Genomic DNA, 13631 nt, shown 5'->3' with positions numbered 1-13631 from the left:
AGTTATTGATGAAAGGAAAGAACCTCACGGTAACAGTTCTACTACAATTTTTTAGCTTCATTAGTTAACGAAGTCCTCCATTCAATGCAGCTTTAAAAATTGATCAATGAAATAGTTTGAAATTCGTATGTTCATTCACATATTATTATTGCCAGACGGGGATAAGTAATAAGAACTATTTCTTTTTGTGGTGTTAAATATATAAAATTTAATCATAATATTCAATATTCGCTATATATTTGAATTAATACTAAAACAGTATTGTTTAGAAGTTTGAAATGTTGGTAGGGATTAATTTTGTATATGTTTTTTTTTGACAATCTTTACTGCTCAATTACATTACACTTAAAACACTTAATTATTACATTACACTTAAAACAAAATTCCGGAATTAAAAAAATTAAATGGTTTTTCAATGCTTAGTAACAGTGCGCATATACGAAATGACACTGAAAGGAAACGATTTAATTACATCGTTTCCATCTTCCAAAAACGTCGGGAGAAAAGCTGTACATCTGATACCAAAAGGAAAATCCGATGTGCATAACGTTACATTTATTCCCAAAAAGGCAATTCTAACTGTTTTACATTTTGTTTTTTGCCCAGGTTCTGAAGCTCAGCAACAGTTCCAGGCGCAATTACACCGTTGGCGAGTTGTGCAACTTGGTTGGCGTTGATTCTCAAAGAATTTTTGAGCAGATGTGGACAGTGAATTTGGTGTGGAGCTGCCCCATGCGCATCATTCTTGCAATGGCCCTTCTGTGGCAGTATCTGGGAGTAGCCAGCCTTGCTGGGGTCTTTGTCATGCTTTTCATCATGCCGATAACTACTAAACTGGCCTCCACCTCCCACAAGCTTCAGGTAAACTTGATTATTAGTTTTGATTTATATTTGGGACAATATATATCAAATAATTAAATGATCTCAAATGAAGTGTACGAATAGTTATTAAGTATAGTTAATAAACAATGAAATACAGAGCTATTTTCTTCTGGAAAATTAAAGGAACGACCGACCTTGACCCGACCTTTGAATCGTCTGTTAACCCTTTAAAGGGCCATTTTTTTCTAGTCATATTATGTTAAAATATTTTTAGGCTTGAAATTAGAATAAGAAAAGGGATTCATTTAGCTTATTAGATAAATTTAATTAATTAATTTGGTTAATTAAGCATCAAATCAAGACACATCATTTTGTGTAAAATAAATAACTAAAGCATCTAAGTTTCTGTCTTTCTAAAAAAATTTGTCAGAACTTATGCCAACCTACATAAACTCATACAAAGATTGATAAATTTGGTGGGAAGCATACTTCCCACGGTCCTAGAAAGGGTTAAGGAACTATCTTTGTGGCCCACAGCTTCTTGAGCACATGTCAATTACAATCAATTCGCATCTAACGCCAAATGAAGTGCACTTGGGTCTGACACTTAATGACAATGGTTGCTGTTGATTGATCGGTTCTTGATGACATGAAGAGTTTCTTTATAAAGAAAAAAGTTTAGCATCTGGGTGTTTCGACTTTACTCTCCCTTGAAGACATGATGGATTTATTTGAAACGACGGGATACACACCTGTTTTCCCACATCTAGATACAGTAACAATTGACCAGACACAATGACTTTCCTAGTGAAAATAATCCACATCTGGAGATCCGAATGTACATGTGTGGAAAAACCGGAGACGTTTCATCTGGTCTGGATGCCCATAACCATGTGAGGGAAAAGAGGAAACGTTACATTGGTCTCTAAGAATTCGCTACATACTCATAAAATGTCTTTTGTTGTTTCTTTATAAGAGGGATGAACGCACAGGTTTTCGTATCATTTCATAAAACGCAGGTGTATCTAAATATATGTTTTAACTTCAGGAAAAACAAAGCTTTCTAGTTCGAACCTAGAATTTATTTTCTTTCTTCTCTCTGCATGATGGATAATTTTCCTTTTCTGTTTTTTTTCCTGATTTCTGCTAATTCAAACGTAGCAAATAGTTTTTTAACATAAATTTTTATTCAAACAATCTTACATTTTATTCTTCAAATCATCCGCTGTTATTTAATTTTAACAAATTTCATTTAATGCTCTAATTTATAGTTAACAAATCGCTCTCTGTTATTTTCTCATCAATTTGATCAATGTGTATGTTACAATCAATGTAATTAATTATCTCTTACGAATAATGGATCAAATTGACCGTTTTAATCTCTTAATACCATTGACTGTAACATATATATCTTTTCTTTTATTATTAAACACAAATATAGACAATTTTAGAATTTCTCTAATGTAACAGAATCTCTCTAACGTTTGGTCATTTTACAGACATACATTTTATATATGTATATTAAAACTAATGTACTGATTACGAAATAATGCATTTGGGTGATTTATCTTCTTAGTGTATATTGCAATATATGGAGTAATAAAAGTCGTGTACGCTTGTAATATTTTCATATATTGAGTATTTTTAAAGCAATACGACTTAATACTTGGGGAAATATACATGGGAAAATTCATTCACATTTTACTATCAATTGTTATTAATTTTTATTATGATGAAAAAAAAATGCAAAACAACAAACAGAGGAAGAACAAGATTTTTTTTTTTTTTAATGTAGCTTAAATTTACAAAAATTAAGAACAATTCAAGTTTGCATTTAGTTTTTTATTGCAAATGAATGAGTGTTTTAAAGTAACTATAAAAGTACATAATTCTGATTTATTATTTCTAAATTATCTTTTTGAAGATTGCGATTGATTATAAAAATTAAATCATTTATTTCCATTTTTAACTAATTAAATTATGAGAACTATCTTTAATTATATTCAGTTTTTTTTTTCTTTTTATTAGAAGAAACAAATGGGTTGGAAAGATTCAAGATTAAGACAAATGGGGGAAATACTGAGCGGTATAAAGGTAAGTTTGCAAACTTCACTCTTGTTTTAAAACATATTTTTGTAAGTATACCGATGTTCTGTTTGAATTCACAGTATTAACCCCTTGCCTGCCGCGGGTGTATATATACGTCTGCCTAAATCAATGTGTTAACTGCCCCTGGCGTATATATACGTCTCGCAACTATATACGTGCATATATATATTGCACTGGGGACCGAATCTCGCAAGTTACCCTCGGCAGGTAAGGGGTTAAAAGAGTGAGTTTATTTTATTTCAAATTTGTAAGATTTCACCGAATTTTGATCAAAATCTATTCAAAGAAATTCTGTTATTCGAATACAAGATTACACAATAATCACAAAAAGAAAAGAGCTAGATGGATGAAATTCGGTAAAAATATTTAACATCCATAATGTAGTCATTTATAAAATTTTGAATCAAATTCAACAAAGGATTGACTCTCTATCGGTCTGTTTTTTTCAAAAGCATATAACTGCGATAACTCAAAACCGCATTGACAAATATGTCAAATTTGGTTAGTAATTCTGTGACTACATTTGTATTTTTGTGCCACATGTTTTAAACTGCGTTGGGGAAAAACGCAACTAAGACACAAATTCGATTCCCGGATACTATTAACCGCATGCTAGGGATTGATTGTCAAAACAGTCGCCAAGGATAGCATGATACATTCAGTAAAAATGCCAAATTCGCGCCAATTGAAGATTAATATATAATAACTATAGTATTCAAATGCCATATTTCTAGGGCAAATTACCTTTATTAGCCTTTTCGCGACGGGTGTGTCTTATATGCATCACCAACGAACTTCTCTCACAGCCCGGCGACCCACTCGTGCATTTCTGGAAATCGAACTTGTGGTGAATCGCATATAAGCCAGTAACAACTCTTCTACCCGAACGATCGTTTTGGTATAATTGTTAAGTTACTGGACTGCTAACCTAATGGTCCCAGGTTCTATCCTCACGCGTCTCATACCGCTTCAAACTCATGGGACGGTAATGCATATGTACATTTTAAATTGGGACAATTTTTAAATGCCACTAGATGGCATCCTGCGTCCATTACTTTTGAAATAAATATAGCTTTAATGTCCTGACCTTCAGTTTGCTCATTTTCAGTCTTTGGTATTTTGCTCATCAGTTGTTGTGGGGTGGGGGGTTAAGTGTGATGTAAATAAACAGAGCTGGGTTGTGTAATTTTCCACTTGATAGAATCATTCTTGTTTATGATCTCCCTCCGAATTCTTTTTTGCTTTTTATGTTATTACTGTGTAACCGTCAACAATCTTTTTGGGTTTTACCGACCATTCTGTTGTATTTTGGGTAGGTTTCGGATACATTTCGCGGCGCACTTTTCTTTTTATTACGGAAATCCTTAGTTTCGGTTTATTATGGTTAAAAAAAAACGCTATTTGTCAGACGAAGAAAGTGCTCATACTATGAATGAACTAATAATCTAAAAAGGTGGAAAAAATGACGACGTTAGGAGTTAAACTTTATTTTTTGTGATTTTTTTTTCAAAGTTAGGTTTAACAACATAAAACCCCCGTCCTGTGGGATGATTCCTTTTGCATACTCTCCGCCCCGTGCGTGCGTCTAGAATAGAGGCCTCCCATCCCCAGAGGGTTAGAGTGTACAAGAAAATTTGAAGGAGAATTCTCTATTCTACTCTACTCTGTCTTTGCTATACATTATATTCTTTTGCTATAAATTGTAACTATATCGTTTCTATGATTGACCCGCATTTTCTTTTATTATTATTATTATTATTATTGGCAGCTACTTTATCATGTGTTGTTTTTTAGGTTTTAAAGCTGTTTGCGTGGGAGAACGCATTCATGAAAAGTATCGGATCCATCAGAGAGAAGGAAGCCGTGACACTCAAGAAGCTTGCTTTTGTGAACGGAACGATCACTTTTCTTTGGATATGTGCTCCGTTTCTGGTAAATCGATATTCAATATTTTACTCACTCTGATTAAATTCTCATAATTCGAAAGTCAAACGTAGGCTTTGTATATTTCCTAATAACTGACATAGTGCAGAAAACTTTTACGTATTATGTGTAACTTTAATACAAACTATAGGTTTATCTCTCGATCTTTTTCTTGATTTTTTTTTCATTTGTTGATTATTTTTCTCTTTTAAAATTACATATGTTTATATTTACGTCTACTCTTGTTTATAATAAATGTTTTATGTTTTATATGCATGTATAACTAACAGTACAGAAAACGTATGTATATTACGTGTAAATCCAATATATAAAAATGAATTTTTGTTTCTTCGTACCTTATGCGCTGCTGTCCCGTTCAACCGATTGCGATGAAACTTGGGCATCTTATCGCTTGCATCTATCTATTAAACCTCACATCTTTAACAGATATGATTTACAGATATCTGTAAATCTCTTTTCTTTCCTCTGAGTTTCGCAAAGAAATAATATTACAGATTTATATTAAACCTGCCTGGAACAGCCAATGGAAGCAATTAAAGATCGAGCATCGATGCGCTCGTTTCGTGTAAGATTTTCAAATACATTTTTAATAATAATAATTTCTAATGAATAATTCTTTGCTTATTTATACGAAACTTAGTGCCGTGCTGCGTTTTACCTATTAAACATACATTATGTTTAAAGACTAACATAGTTCACACATACTCTGTAACAGTTTGCACAATTATTCGATAATTGTTTGCGACAGAATTATTAAATGAGATAGTTGTTTATTCTTCTTACTCATCTTCTATTTAGTAGATTTCCGACTAGGGTTCCATCTTATTAATATATTAACATTTCTTAGGGCTACTAGGCTGAGAAGTCATAATACATAAAAAAAAAAGTCATAAAATATTAACGTATTAAAAATACATTGAAATAGTAAACTAAATTGACCAATTCATTAAAAGAGGAATTGTATAATGTGCATTGTCTATAGCCATAAAATACCAGAGTCCGCCCCTATTTATATAGGTAATAAGCATGCATGAAATTTACGGTTAAATGAATCGATATAAAACTTGCTTGTTCTGAACATTTGATTTACAATTCAGATTTATCGGAGCACTTTGCAGTTATTCTAAATATAACATAACTGAACACATTCTGCATGTATTCTGAAGCTATATACTTCTGCATCGCTACTCGGGTGAAAGAATTTGGTTTTGAAATAATTTGAATCGATCGATGACTTCCCCTCCCGATTTTCAGTGTGTTTTTGAAAATTTTATTGTTGTAACTTTATTTTGCAGATAGCCATCAGTAGTTTCATGACTTTTGTTCTGATTGATGAAAAGAATGTTCTGGATCCCAGCATTGCCTTTGTTTCTCTCACCCTTTTCAATACCCTCCGATCCAATATGGCCTTCATACCGCAGCTCGTAGCTGAAATTGCACAGGTAAGCTGCGCATATATTAACGTAAGGAAAAGTTATATTACATTCATGTACCATATGTCCGAAAAGTAAGGTTAACTTTTAAAATAAACGAGCAAAGACTACCGGTTCACTGGCCTAGGGGTAGCGCGTCTTCTCTGTGATCTCAGTGTCCCGGGTTCGAGTCCTGTTTCGGGCATGGCTGTTCATTACCCTGTGTTCTATCTGTGAGGTGTGTGAAAGAGACCCCTCTGTAACAAGGGATTGTGCACGTGAGTGTGTGAGCGTCATCTTCATATGAACTAAAGTCAGACTTCTGCCCTCGGGTGCTCAGGGCTCAGAAGCACCCCTCTCTCCCCGATCTCTTGGACTTGGTTTGGATTGGCGTTCAGTCCAAGGGGGATAAGCAGCAACAAATAGCTGAACAAAGACTTTCATTTATGGATTCTTAAGTTCCATAAGTAAAAGATTAGTTTCTTTTTCCTGAAATTTAAAGCCTCGATGTCGAACAGTTGCAGAAGAAATGTTTCAAAGAGGGAGGATGGTAAAAACTTTCTATTATGTGTAATGTTTTCAGATGAGACAACGCTTCACATATCTGAAACGTATTGTTAACCGACCCAATGCTCGATTATTTGGATTATAAAATCCTCATATCGTACTGGCGGAAGCAAGAGACAACTCTAAAGTAAAAGTGTGGTATGGTTTACTGCATGATCGATTTATTGGACTTTTTTTCTTTTTCGAAGTAACTGTCCATTCTGACTGATATGCTTGAAATTTTCGCATTTCCTCAAGTAGAGGACTTGCAACCAAATATCATTTTCCAGCTGTATGTGGAACCATTACTCTAGAGTTTGGAATTGCGATTGGTTTTAGATGAAAAGTTCCCCGGACGATGGATGAGAAGAAAATCAGTCACCGAGAAAGGTATAACTCTTTCCCAGACATAACATCTTTGGACTTCTTTTTATGGAGATACGTGAAAAACATTGTTTACTAATCTCCAGTTCGTGACACCGATGAACTGAAAAGTCGAACTAAAATTCATAAATTTTACTTGGTAAATAGTGCAGTTTTATTATTCAAAATTTATTTGAATTATAAATATTTGTAATCTCATCTGGAACATTTTATTCTTTTTCTGATATTAAATTAATTATGTTACCTTAATTCTTAATTGATAATTCTTATTTTTAGTAATTTACATTTTATTAGTTTAATTTAATTTAATTTAATTAATTATATTAATCGTCATTTAACTGAATTTTTATATTAATTTAAAATGTAATTATTAAATTAAAAAGTAAGTGATTTTAGACACTGCAAATAAATCACCATAAATCATCAATAAATTCATAAATTTCAAATTCATTATAAATATTTGAACATTCGGTACATTGTATGACGGAATTAAAATGATAATTTATTTGAAGAAGGTCTAAAATCATTAGTAAAAATGGTAGATTTAAACCAAAGATCTGTTCTTTGTAGTTATCACTAGATCTGTAAATTGTAATCACGTTGCATGTCGCTACTGAACGCCTTTCAAAGTATACGTGACTTTATTCAAGATACTGTTTTGCGCGGAGAGAGGAGGGGGTTGGAGTTAATCGGAGGATATATCAATATTTCGGGAAGATCATTCCCTTTGGTTTTTGTCTAAGGATTGAAAACAATTTGAAAATAATAACTTAGTTGATAAGAGGGCCACGGTGGTTTGATGGTAAGGTCTTGACTTCTGAACCGGAGGATTTCAAGTTCGAGACCCGATTCCACCGAAGAACCGTCGTGTAAGCGGGCTTGGTGCACGTCGAATCCGTCGGGGCCAGACGTTTTCCCACTAGTGTGGTGTGGAAGCGTGGAGAGGAGCTGCCAGCTCAGGTGTCGCCCTCGTCATCTGACCGCGGTTCAAAATGACGAGGTACTTCCCAAAATAGGCCTAGTGCTGCATTAAAAGCGGAACGTTAATATAACTAAGGCTAAACTTGTTGATAAGGAATCTACTTATGTCTTCCAGTTTGCCGAGAGCAATTATTTTATTCTAAATATCCCTTAATAAATAAAATATGCTGAAATGAAATGTTTCTTTGTGAGTATCATTATGCGTTTTTCATTTCAGAGCCGCGTCTCTTTCAAAAGAGTCATAGACTTTCTGTTGAGTGAAGAATTAAATGGCAGAGCACCAGATAATGACACAACAGACAGTAAGTAATATATATGTGTGTGTAAAAATTTCACGCCCACGTTCTAAAAATAATTATTTTCTGTTTGCCAATTGTTTAGGTCGTGGTGATTGAAGGTGATGAATAAGTAGCGTCAAGTGATTGGATCGCTATTATTGGAATATTCTGGAAGGTGTTGTATGAGCAGTAAAATCCAATGCAAATAAGGCAAATTGATTTTAAAATTATATTCTAACAAGTACAACATAATCACAGATTCTTTGAGATACACTTACACAGAGTACGGTATTAAAGTATATGAAAAGTTGTGAAAGTTTAAACACAAGCCATCATTGGAAAATCACGCGATCGTGCATATATTTCCGATATTAAGAATTTGCTTAAGGATCTATTTCAAAGTGGTTTTGAAATTCTTTTCTGTTCGATTACTTCCCATGTGAGTATTCAAAGGAATGAAATAGTGGATATTGCTGCAAAATTAGCAAACGAATCCTACAAACAGGTCATTCCTTATGTTGATATACCTTTTTCCGTTCGTAAATGCTTTTCCACAATTGGCAGAGCCAATGGAACCTTGAGACTGAAAACAAACTACATATTGTCAAACCTTTTATTAAACTTTGCTCCTTCCTAAATCGCAAATGCAATGTTATACTAGCACGATTATGTATTGGCCATTCTCGAATAACTCATTAATGTATGCTTTTTAAGCAGCCACCACCAACTTATAGCCGCTGTGGTGATAGTTTAACTATCCGACATATTTTGTTTGAATGTCGGGCCGCGATGGAATGGTGGCAAGGTTTCGGCTTCGGTACCGTAAGGTTTCAGGTCTGAAACCCAATTCCACCGAAGAACCGCCATGTAAGCGGGTATGGTTCTCGCTAAATCCGTCGGGGCCAAACGTCCTCCCGCTAGTGTGGTGTGAAAGTTTGGAGAGGGGGATGCTAGCTCAGGTGTCGTCGCCGTCATTTGACCGCGGTTCAAAATAACGAGGTCCGTCCCCAAATAGTCCTTAGTGTTGCTTTCAAAACGGGACGTTAATACATCTAAACTAAACTAATCAGACCTTACTGTCACTCTTCTCCGGAATTTCATTTTCCCACGTTGAAATTCTATGTGCAGAAACTAAAGGTGGTTTCTCTCTGAGTGCGTGTGCTACGAAATTCAGTTCAAGCACTTTCTAGAGAATGAGAAAGTGAAATTCTCGTTTATTCTTTAAACTTTTGTTAGAATATTTCTTCATCAAAAATTAAATGAAATTCGGAATTTTTCCTTGAGAACTTCAGAAAATATTGTAGTATAAAAGGGATTAAACATCCCATAAATATTTCTACAAAAAAGCATGTTAAAAGCCTGAAGGTAAAATTTAAATAAATAGATTGCAAGTTGTCTATCTGGTTCCGAAATAGAACTTCTGACGCAGACGTCGAGTTCAAGTACAAAGCTCTGAGTTTTAACTTGTCTATAATCCAGTTTCTTCACTTATTTGCATAAAAGAAGTATTTTAACCTAGTCGCAGCACGATCGGATACAAATCCAATACCTAAAAAAAATGGAAAGTATTGTTTAGATTCGTGCCAAAGTATGTTTTCAAAAATTGTTAAAATTGAAGATAAAATTATACCGGAATCAGATTATTGTGGAGGTGATTTCCAAGCAATAACAAGTTCGAGTTAGTTGATATTTGAGAATTTAATGAATGGCATTATAATTAGGTTAATAATGTTACACAAATTATGATGAACAAATTGGAGATGACAAATTTACAGGATGAGACTACGATGATCAGGTTCAGAGCTAACATAAAAGTTCGTCTTTTAAACAAAGCCTCGTAATAGTTCGTCTTTTAAGTAATGCGTAGTAATATTTCGTCTACACCCGTAGCCGTCGAGAGATAAGGCCTCAGTGCTGCTTCGTGACGTCATCATCACTAGGGTTATTCTCTACCGATTCGGGAATAGCGAACTGTTGCATACATCGTTTTGTCTCCATTTTAGATGGGGATTTATTTCCTTTTATTTTCAAAATTTGTTGGAAATTTTATTTTAAGTTCAAAGGAGATAGATATACTAAAATCATAACGTTCTTTTTTCGTTGATATTAAAAATGCTAACTAAATAGAAATAAAAACTTACTTTGAACTTTAACAAACATGGGAATTTTTTTTATTGTCTATCTTTAATATAACGATTATTTAAGAAAAAGGGAGTATTTTTAATCTTTTTAAAGTAAAAATTTATGATAAAAGTATCTCTTTAGAATATAAATTTCAAATTTTTCAATGCATTTAAAGAATTTTGCCTGTTTTCTTGAGGGGGAAAGATAATAAATTTCTTCCATTATCAATTGCAAAATTTGAGAACTAAAAATTATTATAAATATTTGTTCTATTTTATTATTAAAGTGTTATTTGATTTCAAATATATTTTTCCGGAGAGAATATTTACAAATATGATAAACATATTTAAACTATTAGTGATTAAGAGTTAAAAGACCAAGATCTTGACGAAAAATAACAGAAGTGTTTTCTTACATTACTCTGTGAAATGCTTAACAAAACAAATCACACAGTTTACAAATTATCAGATCATGACATTCATGCCAACTCTATCCCTCCCCATGTCAAATGCTATGCCTTAAATAATGCATAAGTGAAAAATTTTACAGCATAATTTTATTAACTTCAAAACATCAGTGAAAGATTTTAGATTTTCTCGTTGATTTTACTATAGGCAACATTTTAAAGTTATTTCTAATGTCAACATTCTTTTTTTCCTCACAAACACAAGGTCTACAGTGACAATCAGTTGATATAGCTTTTTTACCAACCTCTTTAAAATATAAAAATAAATTATTTAAATTTCTCAAAGAGGAAATTCAAACATAATATACAAAGATTTATTGTAAAGATAATCTTTGATAAATTGTCTTTATATTTCAGTGAAGTCTATATAATTTAATAAGAGAATAAAAATTCACTAACCTTATAAAAAGCCAGAAATTTCTGCTCAGTATTTGAAGATAATAGAAATGATAAAGTCCTAAAAGACTAGAGCTCAAGTGAAAGCCAGATATGCCTGGTCTATCACTTAAGCCAGACCATTGGGACATTTCTTTCAAGCAGCATATAATATGCAAAATAGAATATGTAATTAAAAGTATCTCCTGTATAAAAGAAAAATTTACATAAAAGCTAAACTGTAATTTCTTACAAACCAGACACGTCTTCTACATATGAAATAATGTATGTGCAAAGAATTTACAATAATCAGATTATTATGTCAGGAATGCTAAATTTTTGCTTGAAAGAAAGCTATTAAAACCAAGGACAATCTCTTAAAATATGGGGAATTTTAAATCCTTTATTGTAACTTTAAAATTTAAACTAAGTAAACAAAATTAATTTTTTTAGATACAATTTATAATATTAAAAAAAATTATTTTAGAGTTTGAAGTTTACGATTTTTTTTTTTTTGTTTTGCAGTTTGTTTCCTACACTGGTTTTTTTCTTTACAGTAATTATTTAAAAATATATTTGTAGATGACCCCAGTAACATTTTGAGAATTTTTTCATCACTATGTTTATTATCACAATAATGTTCAAATTAAGTTTTCAGAATTTAAATAATTTTCAGATAGTCCCAAAGCAATCTTTCTTGGATTTTCAGATGCAATAAAATCATCTTCAAAATTAAAACAGAGGTTTTTAAAAATAATATAATTATGTACAATAGCATTAACTATATTTGGTGTAGGACAAAGAAGCTGGCCCCTGTCTAATTTAAAAATGAGCCCATATCTTTCATCAATTTCAATTGTCTTATCTACTGTTAAATTACTTTTGAAGATATCACATTTTATTTTCTTAACAGCAATAAATACACAATATCCTGCTATGTAGGTTAATGGACCTAAAACCTCCCTAACTTCTTCTATATCCTCATCATTAACTTGAATATTTGGCCAAAATGAAAGAACTACACTTTCTTCATCTACATCACCAAAATCTTGCAAATCATTATTTGTAATTAAAACTTGACCAAAAGTTTTGGAAGATATACCTAATTTTAATAAAGAACGTATTCTAATCTTTTTTTCAGTTTCAAACAGCTGCCTTATAGATATATGATAATTGCCACCTGACATTTGTCGATACAGACCAAACCTACTTTCTAAATTATCTGTTTGAAATTTTCCTGGCAAAATAAAATCTAATCCAAACTTTTCTTTACAGTAAACAGCTATCTCTGCAATAGCATTTGTGGTTACTTTTAAGGCAGCATGTGTTTCATTTGACAATCCACCAGTTGTACAGCCCATTTCTTCCCATTTGTTCAACCAATTTAAAAATTTGTCAAGAAATTGAACTTTTTCATCATTAACCATGTACAATAGAGGCTGCTTAAATTTATCATTTTCTCTTAAACCTATACTAGGGGATTTTAAATTCATAACCTTCCACCAAGTCAAGATTATTTTAATAAACTCAGCTGTATCTGCAAAATGTTGAATTTCATATTTATTGCCAACCTCCTGCAATGCCCCAACAGTATGGTCATTAAAAACCTGTTAAGGCAAGACTGACATTTTGTCTCTCAAGACTTGAAGGAGATAATGCTTTTAATGTTAATTTACAGTTATGTTTAACTAAGTTATTAGCATCAACATTATGTAATTTTCTAAGTGACGCAAAAGAAGCTTGGTGAAAACTTCTCTTCATGTCTTTTCAAAATTTGGGGGAAAAAATGAATTACCATCATTTTTTTGGTTCAACTAATTGTTTCGTACACTTTTAAGTAAATGCACTGGATCAATCATGTAAAACAAAGGCCTTTCTTTATCACATGGATGAAGATAAACCATTCGAAATTGTTTTTTCTTTTTTGGATCAACCTGAGAATCAAATTGGGACATTGCACTTCTGTTAATGGAATTGTTATCACTAACAACAGCAAAGCGAATGTTTTCTAACTTATTGATTATTTTCCTTATCATGCAATGCAAATCATCATATTTTATGCTTTTAACTGGCCACACATGTACAACATCTTTGTAAGAAGAGGTCACACTTGAAATCAGAAATACATGTGCTGAGGTAGCCAACTGGCCATTATTTTTTGAGAGACCAACAATGTTTCCTGCTTTATAA

The 13631-nt window shown here is 32.5% G+C and overlaps 1 protein-coding gene across 1 annotated transcript in view; it reads left to right on the top strand.

The window, feature by feature from the left end:
- Positions 1–13631, top strand: part of LOC129957236 (multidrug resistance-associated protein 1-like) — a 70727-nt gene that overhangs the window by 20075 nt on the left and 37021 nt on the right. The window contains exons 10-14 of the mRNA XM_056069478.1: positions 607–861; positions 2851–2916; positions 4726–4863; positions 6171–6317; positions 8416–8500. Coding sequence (XP_055925453.1) covers positions 607–861; positions 2851–2916; positions 4726–4863; positions 6171–6317; positions 8416–8500 — 691 coding nt within the window. The remainder of the gene's footprint in view (positions 1–606; positions 862–2850; positions 2917–4725; positions 4864–6170; positions 6318–8415; positions 8501–13631) is intronic.

Source organism: Argiope bruennichi, chromosome 11 (assembly GCF_947563725.1).
Source record: "Argiope bruennichi chromosome 11, qqArgBrue1.1, whole genome shotgun sequence".
Lineage (NCBI taxonomy): Eukaryota > Metazoa > Arthropoda > Arachnida > Araneae > Araneidae > Argiope > Argiope bruennichi.
Note: the sequence above shows the minus strand (reverse complement) of the source record. Positions and strands in the feature narration are given on the sequence as shown.